General features: G+C 31.9%; 3 protein-coding genes across 3 annotated transcripts; all 3 read left to right on the forward strand.

The window, feature by feature from the left end:
- Positions 1-954: 954 nt before the first annotated feature.
- On the forward strand, positions 955-3,727 carry LOC121173752 (65-kDa microtubule-associated protein 3). The gene is made up of 4 exons (XM_041010633.1): positions 955-1,357; positions 2,320-2,363; positions 2,892-3,129; positions 3,548-3,727. The coding sequence occupies exons 2-4, from the start codon at positions 2,334-2,336 to the stop codon at positions 3,637-3,639; spliced, it is 360 nt and encodes a 119-aa protein (XP_040866567.1). The 5' UTR covers positions 955-1,357; positions 2,320-2,333; the 3' UTR covers positions 3,640-3,727.
- Positions 3,728-3,786: 59 nt separating this feature from the next.
- Positions 3,787-7,656, forward strand: LOC100802689 (65-kDa microtubule-associated protein 3). Its single transcript, XM_026126223.2, is given in 8 exon segments — positions 3,787-3,952; positions 4,035-4,186; positions 4,745-4,832; positions 4,998-5,071; positions 5,174-5,248; positions 5,415-5,458; positions 5,460-5,665; positions 6,472-7,656. Coding segments are annotated over 7 exon segments (804 nt in total). The 3' UTR covers position 5,665; positions 6,472-7,656.
- Positions 7,657-7,810: 154 nt separating this feature from the next.
- On the forward strand, positions 7,811-14,430 carry LOC100803208 (AT-hook motif nuclear-localized protein 7). The gene is made up of 5 exons (XM_026126221.2): positions 7,811-9,247; positions 11,074-11,141; positions 11,865-11,996; positions 13,117-13,278; positions 13,780-14,430. The coding sequence occupies exons 1-5, from the start codon at positions 8,860-8,862 to the stop codon at positions 14,074-14,076; spliced, it is 1,047 nt and encodes a 348-aa protein (XP_025982006.1). The 5' UTR covers positions 7,811-8,859; the 3' UTR covers positions 14,077-14,430.
- Positions 14,431-17,965: the final 3,535 nt, after the last annotated feature.

Consider the following 17,965-nt stretch of genomic DNA (forward strand, 5'->3'; position numbering starts at 1 on the left):
ACTTGATTAAGAAATATAAATTATCTTTGTGTCAATCATTATTAGTTATTGTTATATGAATTTAAAAGTCATCAATATTTTTTTTATAATACGATATTTTCATAGTTGCAAACATGTTGAAATTCGTAATTGTTGATTATCTATGAAGAAAATAAATTAATCATTTTATTTTTTGCAAGTTTTTAATATTCAACCTTTTTTTAAATTTTTTTAAAATTAAGTTATATTTATTATTGGTAATGTGCACATAATGAAAATTAAATTACTTTATCTAAAGAAATTGAAATATAGGAAATTTAAATTGAATTATCTAAATAAAGTATTTAAAAATTAAATGAATTTAATTAAAGTGATTAAACTTCCTTATATTATATTTTAAATTTTTTGAAATTTTGAAATCTTTATCCACATACCACCTAAGAGAATATTGGCAATACATATTTACATTGCTTCCATTATTGTCATTCATCGTTTAAGTTTTTGAATATAAATTATTATTAGATAAACTTTTCATATGTAAATTAATTCATGAAAATTAACTGATCGAACATGAATAATATGATAAAATTAAAGTTAAATTATTTGAATAATATATAAGTTTGATTATTAATAAAAATAATTATAATTAAATTTTATTATTTTTTGATCAAATTATATATTAATTAACTATAGACAATATATATCTGGATGCAGGGAAGGTTATAAAAAAACATGTAAATTATTTAATTGTTTGATTTTTATGTTTAATCTCTTACTATCAAACTAATCTTTCTTTTATAACTACTAAAAACTATAAATTAACTATAATTATCCCACTCATTAGATGTAAAGTTTCATGCGATCAAAATGTCCATCAATGTCTTAATTGTGACAATTTTTCTACATGGGAGCAAAACTCACGTAATTTGGAAGCAAAATTCACGTAATTTGGAAATAAAATTCGAAAAAAAAAATTAAAGAACGAAATTTGTGACATTATAAAATTTTAGGATAAAAAATACAATTTAGAATAAAATCAATTTGTTTGAGTGTCTTAAAAAAACAATTTATTTGAGTAGAAATCAATAAAAAAAAAAAAAATCAAAATCCACTCTCACCACTCTAAACGGTCCGGTTTCCTCTCACGGCTACATTCTCTCTCGGTTACATTCTCTCTCGGTTACATTCTCTCTCTGTTCTTTCTTCGTCCTTATTACTATTCTATTTCTCATCCCAATTCAAAAATTCACGAAACTGCATTTTCCTGGAAAAACCCATTTTCATTTTCTCGGGAAAACCAATCCCCCTTTCTTGCCAGGGGGGTTTCTAGACCAAAGCAATTCGCCTTTCGTTCATACTCATATCGTTTACTATATTGGTAAATTTCTCATCTTTGCTTTTCTGGGTTCCTCTAAATCATGTTCGCTTTCGGAGGAAAGTGTAACGACATAGTTTCTATTCTGGGTTTCACAAATTCTTCAATAACAAAAACAAAACAAAACAAACATTAACCTTAAATTTAGTATCTCACGTTGTAGTTCTGTGTCCTTAATTACATATCATAGGTCATTGAAATACTATCGCTTTCCTCTTTTTGGTGTTTTTCGTTTTGGTTCTTTTTCTTGTTCTTATCTTTTCAATTATGCATTGTGTTCCTAACATTTTCCAAAATCGTGTTGGTGGCAGAAAGCTATGTTCTTGCTTTGAAATTTTTTATGCCCAGTTTGGATTGAATCTCGGGGTGTTCAATCAATTGTGTTTGATTATCTTTATTTATTTTTTCTTTCATTGGGGGTGTTGGATTAGGAAAAATGGTCTTAACAGATTATAGGTCCAACACTGGCAGAATAATGTGGCATTTTCAGTGCTTCTGTTATGCTGGTTTGTTTTAAGCCTGGGGGCTTAATCCTAATGATAAAGGTGTGGGTTTTAGGTTTTAGAAGTGTTTGTTTGATAGAGAGAACAGTAGATGATGTAAGTCTGGGAATTCGTTATTTAGCAACTAGTATATTGTTCATTGTTTCACACTTTCACTTAAACACACAGTTGAGCCTTAACAAGATGAGAATGGCCACCATGCATTGGCTATGGACTTCTTTTTACATAAACTAAAATCCTTTTAAATGGTTTCTTGTAGAAATAGTATTTTTTTCCAGTGAGAATCTCAACACAATATGAGCATGCTGTCATTTTAAAGTTACTTTATTGTACTTTGTACATTTGCATACATGCTTCTAATTACTACCATTTAATTGATGAGTAATTCTATATTGGAACTTGATTCTTCTTGGATGCTGACTTCTTTTGAATGATTGCTCATGGAGTTTAAATCTGTTGCAGGTATCTGCTCAGCAATGGGAGAGCGACCAGTACATGTTAGGCAGGTTGGATATTTTATGAATCACTAACTTTTATATTACTGTTTTAGGCCTTGTATGTGTACTGGTTAAATAAAGTGGATTACAGACCTTAAGGCAAATGAAACTGTCTTTATTGCTGTATTTGTGAAAATAATTTGAAGTGATTATGTTACGTAAGATGTATTCAATGAAGATTGTTGGTGTTGAATTAAAGCTCATGCACAGATTTTTATCTAATAAACTGTTTTTTCAATGAATTACATTGTGCCAAAGGTAGCTGTTATGTTGAGAGGGATAATATGGATTCTTGTAAAAATTAATATACCTTATAGCTTTCTTTGTTGTTCCATGCCTGGGTAAAGGAGGAGGGATGTGTTGGGCCCTTAGTAGCCTACGTAAAACTCATCAATATACCTAACATGGGTCACTGACAACAATTTTGTTGTTGTATAGTTTTCTTAGTTGTTATTTTCATGAGCTAAGGTTAGTTTATTGTCCAGTTGATCTACTAAGAAGAGGATTGGGTATTTCTTGTCTTTCATATTTTTCTAGTTTGACCAAAAAGCTGTAAGCTTGAAAGAAGAGCTAGCAAGAGTTTGCCCAGAGCTGGAAGAAATGCAAGAAAGGAAGTCTGAGCGTAGAAATCAATTTATAGAAGTTCAAGAACAGATTCAAAGTATCACAAATGAGATTTATAGTCCAAGTATTACAGCTTCTGTAGATGAAACTGATTTATCATTGAGAAAGCTTGAAGAATTCCAGACAGCTTTTTGCATTTCAAAAGGAGAAGGTCAATAATCTTCTTCTATTTTCCTCTCTCTCTATCTGAGTGTGTGTAAATCAATTTAAACCATCATGTATTGTTCTTTGTTACTTTCCATGCAAAGTGAGCGCCTCAAGAAGTTTCAAGACCGACCAACTGACTACCTTAAATTCTCTCTGTTCAGTGCTTGTCTTGGACTTAGCAGATAGTCAGTGGAATCCATCCTAGCTTAGGAAATTCAGAGGGACCTAGGAGTGTAAATAATGATACCATTAATCAATTGCCAATTGCTATACAAGACCTGCAAAAAGTTAAATTACAGAGAATGCAAAGGGTAAAAACTGGAAGTTTCAAGATCTAATTTAGATATGAAGCATAATTTTGTGTTTACAATTTCATGTTATTTTCTCTGGCTGAAAGTTGTAAATTGCTTATGGTCTGGCAGCTCCAAGATCCAGCTTCAACAATGTTGGAGCTCTGGAATTTGATGGATACACCTCTGGAAGAGCAACGGATGTTTCAGAATTTTACTTGTAATATAGCTGCTTCATAACATGAAGTAACTGAACCCAACAAACTTGTCTGAGAACTTCATCAATTATGGGAGTTATATTTCTTGGAGAAAGTAAGGACTACTTTTCTTGATTTTCTGCGGTTCATATTCCCTGGATAAGTAATAATTTCATGCAGGGTGAGGCAGAAGTATATACGTTAGAAGAGTTAAAATCAAGCAAAATGAAAGAGCTTGTTTTGAAGAAAAGAGCAGAGCTTGAGGAGATTTGTCAAAAGACTCATTTGATTCCAGAAATTGATAGTGCAGTGAAATATGTTGTTGAAGCTACAGAATCTGGTAAGTTCCTAGTGAGAAACCACTGAATGAGTGCAATTGTTTCCTCAGCAAACTTAACGTCTGCACTTCCTTTCTTTATTAGGATCTGTGGACCCTGCTATTGTGCTTGAACAAATTGAACTTCAGATTGCCCAAGTAAAAGAGGAAGCTTTTGTCAGAAAAGAAATACTTGAAAAAGTTGAGAAATGGTTGTCAGCATGTGATGAAGAATATTGGCTTGAGGAGTACAACAGCGTTTGTTTTTTTATCTTCTTCATTTCTGTTTTGGCTCTATGCATATGAAGGTGGGGGGACCAACTTACATCAGATTTCAAGTCTTGGACACTTATTATACTGTTTTAGCAAGTTGGTATTATTAACATTGAATGGTGTATTTCAGCAGTTGGATGCATACAATTCAATGTTCATACAGAAAAGTTACTAAGAGCTTGTTTGTTTCAGATTTGTTTTTTTTCATGAAAAATCATTTTATTTTTGAAAAAAAAAATCACTTCCGAAATTTTTAATTTTCTTGTTTAAGGTTTTGAAAAAAAATCATAATAAAAAAAATCAGATTTCTGATTATTTTGAGTAGCTTGTGAAAAAGCTATAATTATAACTATTGTAATAAAATAAAAAATAACTTCTACTTTTTATAAAATCTCTAAAAATAAATTACTTTTTATACATCTTAACATCCCTTTTCTTAAAATCCTAAATAAATGGGCCCTAAATGGTATAAATTGGATTCCCCTTCCCATATCTATCACACTTTACAATTTATTAATTTTATTGTACATTTCTTTCTTGTAGGACGAAAATCGATACAATGCTGGGAGAGGTTCTTATCTTACTCTCAAGCGAGCCAAGAAAGCCTGTGCCCTGGTTAAAAAACTTCCAGGTTTTTAGAGATCTTGATTATTACTTTGTTATCCATGATGTTGTTTTGTTATTGGACCTTGACTGTGTCAATGATATTAACTGTAACACAGCTTTGCTTTTCTGTGCCTTGGTGTTTGTTTATTATAGTGGAATGTCTTTTTCATTTTCTTTTGTTTGCATATAGCAATGGTAGATGCTTTAACTTCAAAAACTGTAGCATCAGAAAAGGACAAAGGCATTGAGTTCACATATGATGGTGTAAGTACCCTCACCTAAGGAATCATTGGAGGCCATCTTGGTGTCTGTTGGTTGCTCATCAAGTTTGTTTGAAACTAATTTTTGCTGTATGTGACTTTCTAGACCTGTCTGGTCTGTATGCTTGAGAACTACTCCCTATCACGGCAAGAGAAGGAGCAAGAGCGTTGTAGGCAGTGGGTATATGGACCACTTATTGCATTTATATATTTCTCCAATACAAATTTTTAGTTATAAGAAAATTCCCGACTTTTGTCTGAGTTTTAAAATTCAGGTAACATTTTATTGATCTGTATCAAATAGATGGTTTGCCTTTTTTTCTTTACATATTATGTTTCTGTTTCAGGAACTGAAGAAACTTCAGGGACAAATAATAGTGGAAAAGGAGGTATAAGTCCTTCAAAGGTCCAGAGTGTAAAAAAAAAACACCTAGGTTGTCAACTAAAAGGGCAGCAAGTAGAAGAGTCTCCCTTGGATGTCAAACCCCAAAATCTGATTCAAAATCTACTCAGTTATTCTCCACAGGGAAGACAGACAAAGCACACCAAAATGAGCAACTAAATAACCTGGATGATGATGTTTCATGTTTATCATGAGGTAGTTAACTTCTTTTAGATCTACTCCCTCCCCCCCCTCTCCAGTTTTCCGTGCCTCTGGCTTGCAGAATTCTCACTTGGTATTTGGTAAGGATTTCCTTCCTGTTTGATTGAAAGGAAATAACATGAACCAATGCAAAATTCCTTACGAATTTGCTTCCCTTAATTTGGGCTAAAATGGTAAGGGGGATGTTTGGAATGTGGTCGGTTCTATAGGTCCAGATCCTGCTAAACAAAAATTCAAGTATTGGTAAAGCCAAATTTTCTGTCTTGGTTTTTTTCTCTTTCTTTTTCTTTCATTCATTTTATGGAAGCAGGAAATTTTATTACTCTCAGATTCCATTAGCAATTAGCATAGCATTTTTCATTCTGTTAATTTTCTTCTCAAAGTGAATGACATAAGTGGCCTCCATCAATGTAGTTATGTGCCAACTTGCCATCTAAACTCAACCATAATAGACTTTTGGATACCTGTTTATCTTTTCTTTTGTTTTAGAAGATGATTCTCTACCGGATTCTCCCAACTACTCTTCATGATGACTTTTTGGTAAGGCTGTACACCAAGGAATGTTATACAATTTTATTCGGTTGATGTTGAAGGTGGAAGCCAAGGCCACATCTCAGCTGGTTGATTTTCCCATAATTTCTAGCCAGTATATCAAGCATTCCTTTGATGTTTGTGTTTCATATAATCTGCACAAACAACATATATGCTTATGGATGGTTTATACATATGTTTCTTTTTCTTGTCACATTCATGCATTTAGAACTCTTGACACTCATTTTTGTTTTTCTTATGAGATATAGCTAGAAGAGGAGAATATTGCTGGTGTTCCTATGAGAAAATACTCTACCGGTGCTGGAAGTGTGTTCCTGACGTGGTATCTCCTTTGACTCGACAACCTTTTTGTCCCATCTCTTCAACAGTATCGTCGAAAGCGAATGTTGCATTTGCTGCAAATGATACACATAATGAGAAGTTGCAGAAAACATTAGTAGTTAGCAATTTTCCATCCATCACTACTTCAAAGACAACCACAGTGGTGGATAAGAGAACAAAACTCCAAAGGGCAGTATCCATTCCTGACCCCACTACACCATAGTTCTTTCCACACCATAGTTCGTGTCCACTTCTCTATGTAATAATCGGGAAGCCAATTACATTTGACTTGTGATCATCATTACAGGTAACTACTATAACAATGTAACTATGTAATCTGGAAAACCAAACAAACAAATCATGCTAACACAAAGCCGAGCCTTCTTTCCTTAAAGGAATATTCAATCTCTTGAGCCAAGACTCCATAAGATCTGATGCAGGAGCTGGAGTCATGGACATATTCATATAGGAATTGACACTTTCAAAGGCGTAGTGGGGTCAGGAATGGAAAGAGCGTCTTAATGCAAAATTTTGCAATCTAATGTGATTTTATTTTTTTCACAAATAGAAGTTTCATCTCAAAACTGTTTTACCTTTACCTGGCCTATATTTCCCAGCTGTACTCTTCTTGCTGGTTTGACACTTTAAGTTTAAATATAGAAAAAAAATTATGTTATGAGTAATAATTACGTGTGACTCTGCAGTACCTACATACAACCAAATCTGAGTTTGTTTAGGTTTCTCACCAGTAGATTGTGGGAGATCTCATGCACCTTAATCCTACCGAAAAGAAAGTCAACTTGTTTTAGTTAGCAAAAGTAAAATTCTTTATTTGCTATGTAGCTACTGACAACTGTCTACAGCTTATAGTGCCAAGTCAACAACTAGCAAAAAAAAAAAGTTTATTTTTTGATACACGATTTAGTTGTGGAACATTGCTCTATTTGGACTAGTTCCCTTTCCCTAATGTTCATTAAGTTAAGTTTCCAGGTTTGGGTAGATGCTGCAACAAAAAATAGCACTGTATCTGCTAAGTCTCCAGGCCTAATAGTATCTGTGTATGTAGATCCTATTTAAATCAGAAATGTAGATGCTGGCCCGTAATATTAGTATTTAGTGACTAGTAGCCCCTTCTGTTTACAAGATTTTTCTGTTTAATTTTTTGTCCTTTTTTCTTCTCAAAGAAGAAAAGGTTTTAAGAAATGGCCCCTTTTAGTCAACACAAGCTGTGAAAGAGAAGAAAGGGAAAAATAAAGAATAGAAGATAAAAAATAATGGGAAAAAAGATAGAAGAGAAGTGCATGCGTCTAGTGACATCTTCTTAGGGTAGATTCACCAAACCAATAGGGCATTTCAATTCAATTCATTTTCTTTTTGCTTGTGAAAACATCCATTTATTATGTGTCTTGGTCAACTTTAATTTAACTTAAAAGACAGAGAACTTGTCAGTAGTTGAGGAAATGGAATGGCTCCAAACTTTGCTTTACAGTTTCGAATTAATTTTTTTCCTTTGTTTTCAAAAGGCAGTAAATAAATAAATGCCAATTTTTATAAAAAGGACTTTTTATTTCTCCTTTTCCAAAATCAACACCTATTTTTTTATGCATTCAAATTAATAAGTATCTGTATTCAGAGTCATTTATTTTTTTTGATTCAGAGTCATTTATTAAATCACCTTTATTAAATTTCCAAGACGGACGTGAACCAATTTCTTAACCAAAATTCATACTTTGAATTTTGAAATTAAAATATTAATTAATAATTAAATTCCCATTATTTAATTACTTTATCATTTTACATTTTAATATATTTTCCCCAAATTTTCAACTTTATTTATTTACTCCTCCTTTTCCTGCAAAACCCTAATTTCATATTTCACTCCGGAGAATTTGTCAACCAGAATTGTTGTTTTTCTCTTTAATTGTAGATTTTTTTTTCAAAAAATTTGTTTTATTTTTTTTGAAGCTCTTTCCGCTCTCTGCAATGGTGGAGATTTGAGTTACTGTGTCGCGTCTTTCTCGGAGTTCAACCTCAACCGTTCAAAATTATGCTTCTGGGTTTTCGTCATTTCAGACAAAAGTTTCTATTTTTGAGGTGTTTCTGAGCAGTTACAACTTTTTCTGTGCTTAAACGTCATTGTACTGTTTCTGGGTACGTCAGTTCTGCATTCAAGTACATTTGTCTTCACTGAGTTAAAAAAGATTCAATCTTTTCTGCTGTTTATGATTTTGTTAATGCTTGAATCTTCAATGGGTAGGGTTTAAGTGTGTTTTAAGGTTTTGGGGTGTCCTAGTTTTTCTTTGATTCACAAAAAAATGGAGGAAAGAGAGATTTTTAGTTCTGGGCATGCTGTTAATCTTCTCGAGGCCCCCCATAGCTTCCACGTGGCACTAAACTCCGTGCAGTTTTCCGGGCCCACAGTGGAGACACCGGCACCAGCACCAGCACCGGCACCGGCACCAGCACCGGCACCGGTACCGGTGATTGCTCCGGTGATGAATTCAGGTAGTACGGAGGGGAAGAAGAAGAGGGGCAGGCCTAGGAAGTATGGACCGGATGGCAAGGTGGCGCTGTCACCGATGCCGATATCGGCGTCGATTCCGTTCACCGGAGACTTCTCAGCCTGGAAAAGGGGCAGAGGGAAGCCACTTGAATCAATCAAGAAGACTTTTAAGTTTTATGAAGCTGGAGGTGCAGGATCTGGTAGAAAAGATTGCTCATTGATTCCTACGTTTTTTAGCCTTTAATCTTTTATTAGTTACTGCTGCTTTGTATGTTTTTCTTTTTTTATGTTTTTTATGTTTTTATGTTTTACTGTTGGATTAGCAGTAAATAACAGTAGTTTTTTTTTTCTTTTCAAATTTAGTAGGGTTGTTATTTGCTATGTAAATTTTAAAATATGGATTTTTTTTTTCTGAGTTGTAGTTGATTTAGGCTTGGTTTGCAATATGTGTGTTTTGTTTCATGGATTTGATTTATGTTTTTGATGTTGATTTTATATATGGTGGTACAAGTGGACCCTTGTCTCAGATTCCCTTCAGATCTGGAAATGAAGATGTGTGGTGGTGGAAGGGGATATTTTGTGGTCAAAGTGAGGTGTGGTCGGTTTTCAGTTAAGGTTGCATATGATACTCCTTTTTTTTCTTTATGAGGGGAAGGTGACATAATCTGACCACAGAAACTGAGTTGGAATAACTGATGGCACCACACAAGCATATTCAATAGGTTTAGTCCAGTACTTATTAGCTGATGTGTCATTTTGACAAGGCTTGGAATGGTCTAAAGTCTATACTATTGATTTGGACTTTGGACCATGCCATGCTGCAAAATAGGAACCTAAAATTGAATAATCTGACAAGTTGATTCAAGTTGCATCTTTAAAAAATAGGTAGTGTTAAGGGCAAGTAGACTGGAAAATTTTGTAGAAGATTTTAAGATGAATTCTTCCATGCAGCATGTTAATAGGGGCTTCATAAAGTGATAGTTTTAATTTATGTAGCCATTCAAATTTAATTAAGTCTCCAATGTACATGATACTTTTCCACATCATGAAGAGGTTGGAATGGATGTGAAAATTGATTTTAACCCCCTTTTTTAATATGCAGCTCATGCTTAGGCTACATTAGCATTTAGCTGTGAATTTAACATATATACTTTTCTATCTGAAGATATTCCTGGTTCATAAATTTTTTTATATGAGAATTAGCTCTAGGCCCTTTGAAAGTTTTGGAACAGATGAAGCGGAGGATAGTTGTTTCATTACATTATGCATTTGATTAATGATTGATGAAGCAGGATAAATCTGGTTTAATGATATATTTGGAATCAGGCGTTGTGGTGCTAATTGCATCAAGTGTCAAATTTTGTAAATGACACCTTGAAATAATTTTCTACAAAAACAAGTTTTATCAATTAAATTGTTGTTGAATACTTGAATCATGTGATTTTATCATGATGATCATGTTCATGTATATCAAATTTTAGGCTAGTTATGGCATGTATGGTTTAGCTTTTGGAACTACAACTATGGTTTTGGTAAAAGCTAGACAAAATGTGTTCTTAGACATTTGTAAAAGTGTAACCTAATATTTTAAGTAGCACATTGTCTGTATAAATAAAGTGGTGCAGTGAAATATCTATTAGTGTTTAAATTGTCTGAACTTTTGTAGATTTTTACTTTACAATTGATCTTGTCACACACAAACACATACATATGCACAGTTAGGATATGATTTAAATGATGCAGCTTCTGTTGCAGCTTACAATGTCAGAACCACTTTCATTGTTGTATTCTCTTGAAAATGATCTATTGGTCAATATAGTTTATTTCACTGAATGTTTATCATGTCTGGTTAAAAGTGGTTCTAATTAAATTATTTATAACCCTTTTTTATTTCATGGATTGCTTTTTAACGGAATGAAAGTTTTTTTTTTTTTTTGTGAATTAAATAGTAATTTTCACTTTGAACTTTATGTTCTCTTCTGTTACTCTATCTATCAATTAATCTATCTACCTATTTATTTTATAGGTGATGGAATTGCATACTCGGTTGGTGCCAATTTCACACCTCACATCCTTACAGTAAATGATGGCGAGGTATTCTGTTCTTTCCTTTTGAGTCTATATTCTGAAAATAGTCAGATTATTTAGTCAACTTGTGTGAATGCCTTATTCAGAAGAAATGTGAAGGCCATTCATTTTGTCTATTTGTTGAAATTCCATACATTTCTTTTAAATGTAATAGCATCTTACCCCTTAAAATTTCTTAATTCCTTTTAACATGTATCATACTTTACTTTCTTTATTTGGTGGGATAATCACTCTCTTTATGCTTTTAATAAAGTAATATCGTTGTATATAATCAAATACCTAAAAATGTTTGTTTAATTATGCATGTGTGTTATCCCATTAGTTACATATAACAATAATTAATAATTAACCGTATTACTGCATGGTTGCTTAAAATTTTGGTTGTAGGAAGTTATTTGAATGACAAGGGGTTGAGTGTACAAAGATGGTGTAGCTAGAGTTTAGCTGGGTATGATGAACAAGTTAACAAAGATTCAAGTAAATGGCTAAACCGCTAAATGTTATCCCAACTCTCAAAGTTGTGAGAATTACCCATGTGTACTAACCTCAGGATTGGTGGTTCTTAGGAAATTGAACAAAATTTGAAATTAGTTTTTTGGAATCTTTATTTCTGAACAGGTTCAGAATTTGAGAAGTCAAAAAGTTGTAGAAGCTTAGTCTAGAGGAAGAGAATGGATGAAAGAAAGCTTATTTGTGAATGTATTTGTGATTTCCTGTGCCCTGTTTCAGGACGTTACTATGAAGATTATGTCCTTCTCTCAACAAGGATATCGAGCAATTTGCATTCTGTCTGCAAATGGCACAATTTCAAATGTTACACTACGCCAACCAACTTCTTCTGGTGGTACTTTAACATATGAGGTTAGTTCAGTCTTCAGTCCTAAATTTCTATATCAGCTGATGTATATGTAACATTAACCTGGTTTCTAATTCCTGATTTATCTCAGCGCTATCTGTCTACAGTCTACCATTTTAGGCATTAAGTATCAAATGTCAGTTTTTTTATTTTATTTTTGAGGGGTAGAGGTGTTGGTAAATCATGTGTTTGTTTTTGTAATATGTTATCAAGTAGATGGTATTGATTGAAAAATGGATGCATCTACACTAAACTGTTAGCAAAAATAAGGGTTTTCATTTAGAGTTTTTTTAAAGTTGATTCTTGCAATTGGGTGAGAATAGTTATCTCTGTTATGTGATTGGCTTCTCTTGCAATATTATCTCTGACTGTATCAGCAGATGTTGGTAGTTGCATTAATTAGGTCATCAACTAAGATGATATTAATGTTGATAATTATGCATTAAGCCTTTGATTCGGACATGTAGAAAAAGTTGGTTCTTATCCACAAATTCAAGATCTAACATGCTTTTTTTCTTTCTTATGTTCATAATTTTGTGTTGAATATTCTCAATGACAACTGAGAACTATCCCCATTGCTCTGTTTTAATAGTGTTCAGTATCTTTCAGTTTTGAACACTATAAATGAATACCCCTTTGTTTTTCACACTTTCCACTGTTGCCCCTCATAGATGTCTTATTATGACCTTGTTTTGTGCTTTTTGACCGTTCATCTTAATCCTTGCCAAACTTCTTTGGAAACTAATTATATTGTCACAATAAAAGCTTTTTCGTGTATGGAATTAGAAATTTAACATCTGGCTACCAAGTCTTCATTTTTATAGCATTAATTCACTTTAACATCACATGTAATTGATTAACATTTCACAGTTATCTTTCTATAGAGAAATGCTATCAACACTCCTTTTTACACATAAATGAAATCCCTTAGTGATTCCACTAATGATTGTGAACCCAAGTTATTTAGTGGGGTCCAGTATGGGATTTTATCCAAATCAGTGTTAAAAAGAGAATTTCAAATAGTGTGTTGTTGCTAGCATTACTACCTTTATATTGCACTTGGTTACAGCACTAGATAAATACATAAAAATAAATTTGCTGGCACTTATTTTTATGCTTCTATAGGGGCGGTTTGAAATTCTTTCCTTGTCTGGTTCATATATAACAACTGAGAATGGATTAACAAAGAGCAGATCTGGTGGTATGAGCATCTCTTTGGCCGGTCCAGATGGTCGAGTAATGGGGGGTGGATTGGCTGGTTTGCTGGTAGCTGCAGGTCCTGTGCAGGTAATTTCTGCTATAGAAGAGGATATTTGATAGGGTTTAAAAAAGAAAAAGAAATATCTTGTAAAATTGTTTATCAAGATGTTTGTAACCTTTATTAAATAGAAAAGACTAAATAGTCTATGCATTGACGGTGTAAAGAATTTTTAAAGTCATCTAATGACAAACTGTCAAATATGATGAGTTTGTTAACTTTTTACAATAAATTACCTTAAAAGTTATAGCAATGGTTTTTTATTGGTTGACTGTGTAATTAAATTGCATAGAAAGTAAAGTTAAAAGATAATATTGGTCCAAATGATGGTTGTCCAAATTACTCTCATCATAAAGCAATCGTGTTAAATTATAAACATTTTAGGCTTCTCAAATAAGAGTTTTGATGGACTTTCTTGTGCCATATCAACTAAAAAGAAAAATAAAGATAGAGCACATGCATTGAAAGAACTAAACTACATGTATGAGGAACATTTTACTGGACACTTCTCATGCCATCTTCTGCATCAGGTTGTTGTGGCTAGTTTTCTTCCTGGTCATCAGCTGGAGCAGCAGAAACCGAAGAAGCCAAGGGTGGAGCATATAATATCAATGGCTGCCCCTATGCATGTCAACCCTACTTCAGCTGCTGAAGAAATAAGAATTGGTCTTGGTGGAGTAAAGCCAATCATGACACCAGCTGCTTTTCAAGTGGACCACATTTTTGGCAATGGCCAAAGCTCTGGGAACTCAGCTTCTGATGATTCAGCCTCTTTCCCTGAAAATGAGTCCAACCCCAGCCATGCAGATGCTGGAGTTGCATGCTAAACATGCTCCCTGCCAAGTATTTGGTGTTCTACAGTGTCAAACCCCTTTTGGGCTCATGCTTGACTGATGCTGACAATTAACATGACACTTATAGTGGGATGGATGAGTGTCAGGTTGGTTTTGACTTGAGAAATTGTTCGCTTTGTGTTAGGTGTTATTAGTGTTAGGAAATCTACTTTTTAGGCTTTCCTTGTTTCTCTTTGGTGTTATCTAATATTGTTTACTGAGTTGTAGCAGTTAGATGTAGGATATATGTTTGAAATGAGTGCATGTGGGTGCTTTCTAAACTGTAACCTAACGATATTATTTGTTGTGAAGGAGGAAATTACATTTCAGCATTTATTTGTTTTCTCATTTTAGTGTGGCTGTTTAGATTTTTTTTTTTTAAAGTTAACAAATTTATGCATAAAGGTTTGTAATTAAATTTTACACTATCAACATATACACTATTTACTCTAAATGAAGAATAGATAATCAATAAGGTTTATTTTCATATTTTCGTCACCCCTATTAATGGACAAAGACCCGGTGGTGTCATGGTTATAACTTATAAAAAAGTGACTTGTATGTACAAGGGGAGACAAAAACAACGTTGTTAAATGGCCTGTTGAATTTTAATTTGGTCTCTTAACTTCTTTCTAATTGAGTCCCCACCTATGTCCAACAACCACATAAACTAGTGAGTGACCACAACCATAATTCGAACACAGGCTGCAACCAATTTATCTGGAGAAAGAGAGGCAGAGAAGTAAAAGGATAGGGACTCAAATGTGAATGGTAGCACTATGGAAATCAATGGTGATTGAGAAGGTGGTGTGGTGTTGGAGTTTGTGGTGGTTCAACAATTCGTGTCATTGGTAGCATAGGGTGGTGAATGGTAGTGATGCTAGAAGTTAATGTGACTTGAGCTAAGCATAAGAAAGTAAACAAGGGGCTAAATCCAAAAAATATTTAATTTCTTTCTTTATTTTTTAAAGAAAAAATATGTTTATTTTAAATGTTTAAAGTGATACTAATTATTAACTTTTTAACCATGTTCTTCTTTTTACTTAATTTTTAAGTCTTTAACAGACATTATAAATAATAAAGAAATAATAATAATAATAAGTCATATTAGAAAGTTAAAAAATAAAATAATTATATTTTTTAACTTATGTAATCTTTTAAAATGTTTTGTATTAATTTGGTTCCAATATCATTTTTACTAGTCCTGGGTGGTAATTATTGATAATTCTATTATATAATAACCTAACGTGACTAATAACCTAATTTGATTACAAATGAATCAAATAACTTCTGACGTTTAAAAACCTCCAAAATGAATTAACAATGTTTATATCAAAAATTATATTTTTTTTGTCTCTTTTTGAGCGATCTTTTTACACTTTTTAATGAAAAAGAAAGTAATTAACTTCATAGACACGTTAAAAAATAGTCTAATAGATTCATCATTGAAGACTAATAAAAATGTTTTATTTCTGCCGTAACCAAATTAATAAAAAAATTATAAAAATTAAATTAATATTTTTAAAATTTAAAAGGATACCAAATATATATTTTTTAAAGAAAAACTAATCAACCAAATTAAAATATTACCAATGCTGAAGTGGTGTCTGTCTTCATTGCATCCCTTTTACCCAATTAAGCCACTGAATGGCCATGTCAACATCACCATTAGATAAACTATTATTACCATGACAGCATACATTGATTAATCATTTTTTACTTAAAGAACATTGAAAAAAATATTATGTAACCAAATTTAAAGTAAAAATTCAGTAAATTGACTTATTTTCAAACTTAAAACCCAAGTCAAACTTAAAATAGCTTTGCTACTCAATTCCTACCTTTTTATTTCGGTTTGCTCTTCTATGTACAATTTTTTTTCTATTTGCAGTAAAAACATCTTAATTTGATAGTCTTTGATAATGTAAATTAGACTGTGAACTATCCTTGTTGTTACTTCCTAATTCGATGACCTGCATTTGCACTGCCTTCATATCCAAAGACCTTCGTCTCCAATTCTTTATATTGTAGAGCATACTTCATTCCTTCACATTGTCATTCGATATATCAGGGTGTTTGATTTGGTTGTTTTCTATTTTTATTTTCACTGAAAATAAAAATTGGTGATGAAAATGTGTTTGGTTGGATTTTTGAAAACATTTTCATTAAAAATATTTTTTCAAACGAACAAAAAATGAAAATAATAAAATTCCGTTTTCAATTGTTTAACATAAACCTCATTTTGATTAAAATGAAAACGCGGTGACAAGGAGTGTAATTTTAAACAAATCTAAAAATACATTTTCTTCCTTTCCTTCACATGTTTCTCTCCTTCGACAAAAAACAGAGCGCACAAGAAGTCAAATCAAATATATTTTCAGAATTTTAATCTTTTGAAAATGAAAATAGTTTTCAGAAAATGAAAACAGAAAATGAAAATGCAAACCAAACACAATCTTATTTTCTCCAAGAATGGTAGTATCAACAAATTCTTCATATGATTTTGGCCAGGAACATAATAGAATTATAGCTTGATCTTCATCATCAATATCCTCTAACACCTTGTAAGTCTAAGATGATTCAGTTAAAATTATCGAGATGGTCGCTTCCTTGCATATTATTTTCAGTCATCTAAAAGACATACAAATGCTAATTTTGGTAACATTAAGTACATGTTTAAATTAAAGCTTGTAAACTTAAGTATACAAATTAAATCTTTTTTTTAAAAAAATTAGTTTTCAAACAAAATTTTAATGTGCAAACGTTATATTGAGAGTAATCAAACATGTCATGAAATTGATTTTATTCTTCAAAACTACATTTAACACCATGAAATTATTTTTGAATGGTTAATTAAACATGCCCTAATTGGTTGGGATTTATTTTTGAATGAACAATACCTGTCTAATCTTTAATTTTCATTAAGTGAAATGATTCTATTCATTGAATTTCTCAATATTGAAATTTGTATGAAGACAATGTCACTTGTTTAGACAAAAACAAAAAGATAAAAAAAAATCCAAAAAGTAAAAGAACATACACACATTTAATATGATTCAAGCAATGTGACTTATGTTCATGACCTATCATAGAATTTTAATTCTTTTAGAAAATAGAGAGTCTTGATCATCAATAAACAACGAACACCAAAACAATTACTTTAATTCGCAACCAAATATAAAATAAGTGAAATTCTAATGAAATACAAAAACCAGGTACGATTAACATAATGTTACGAAAAAAACTTTGTGTGCCGCTAAAGGCAACTTTCTACAAAGGGAGAATGAACAAACTTGAATAGCAAGCTGATTGAAGTACTAATTAATAATTACACACATTAGAACATCAAACTAACCTTGGTTAGCCAACAAATGTTTTCTATGAATAATCTATCCATATACGGTAAAAATAGGATCTTCATTTTATTGAGGGGCGACATTTTTCGCACCTTTAAAAAAAAATGCAAATTCATCATTATTTAGCATCTTTCATATTTTAAAATTTTCAAAATTATTAACGACTTTCAAATTTTTACGTTAATCTTTTGCCATCTTAAATTCTAATTTTTTATATCCTCAAATTAGTTTCTTTCATTTCTTTTAATTTAAGTTTTCTTTCTTAAATCTGTTTTGCTTAAATTTTTTAGTGTATTTATGTAAATTCATTGTACTTATTTTCCTTATAATTTTATATTTTTTAATTTTGACCTAAATAAAAATAACCGAACGAAATATGAAATATTGACGAGTTTTGCTACTTATGGGGTCTGGACCATTCATGGAAAAGAACTTTGATTTGTTTCGAAGATCATATGTAAAAAAATGGAAAAGAAAATTGTTTTCTTGTTTGTTGATGACAATTCGAATTGTAACAACTATAAATT

This window comes from Glycine max, chromosome 16 (genome assembly GCF_000004515.6).
Source record: "Glycine max cultivar Williams 82 chromosome 16, Glycine_max_v4.0, whole genome shotgun sequence".
Classification (NCBI taxonomy): Eukaryota; Viridiplantae; Streptophyta; class Magnoliopsida; order Fabales; family Fabaceae; genus Glycine; species Glycine max.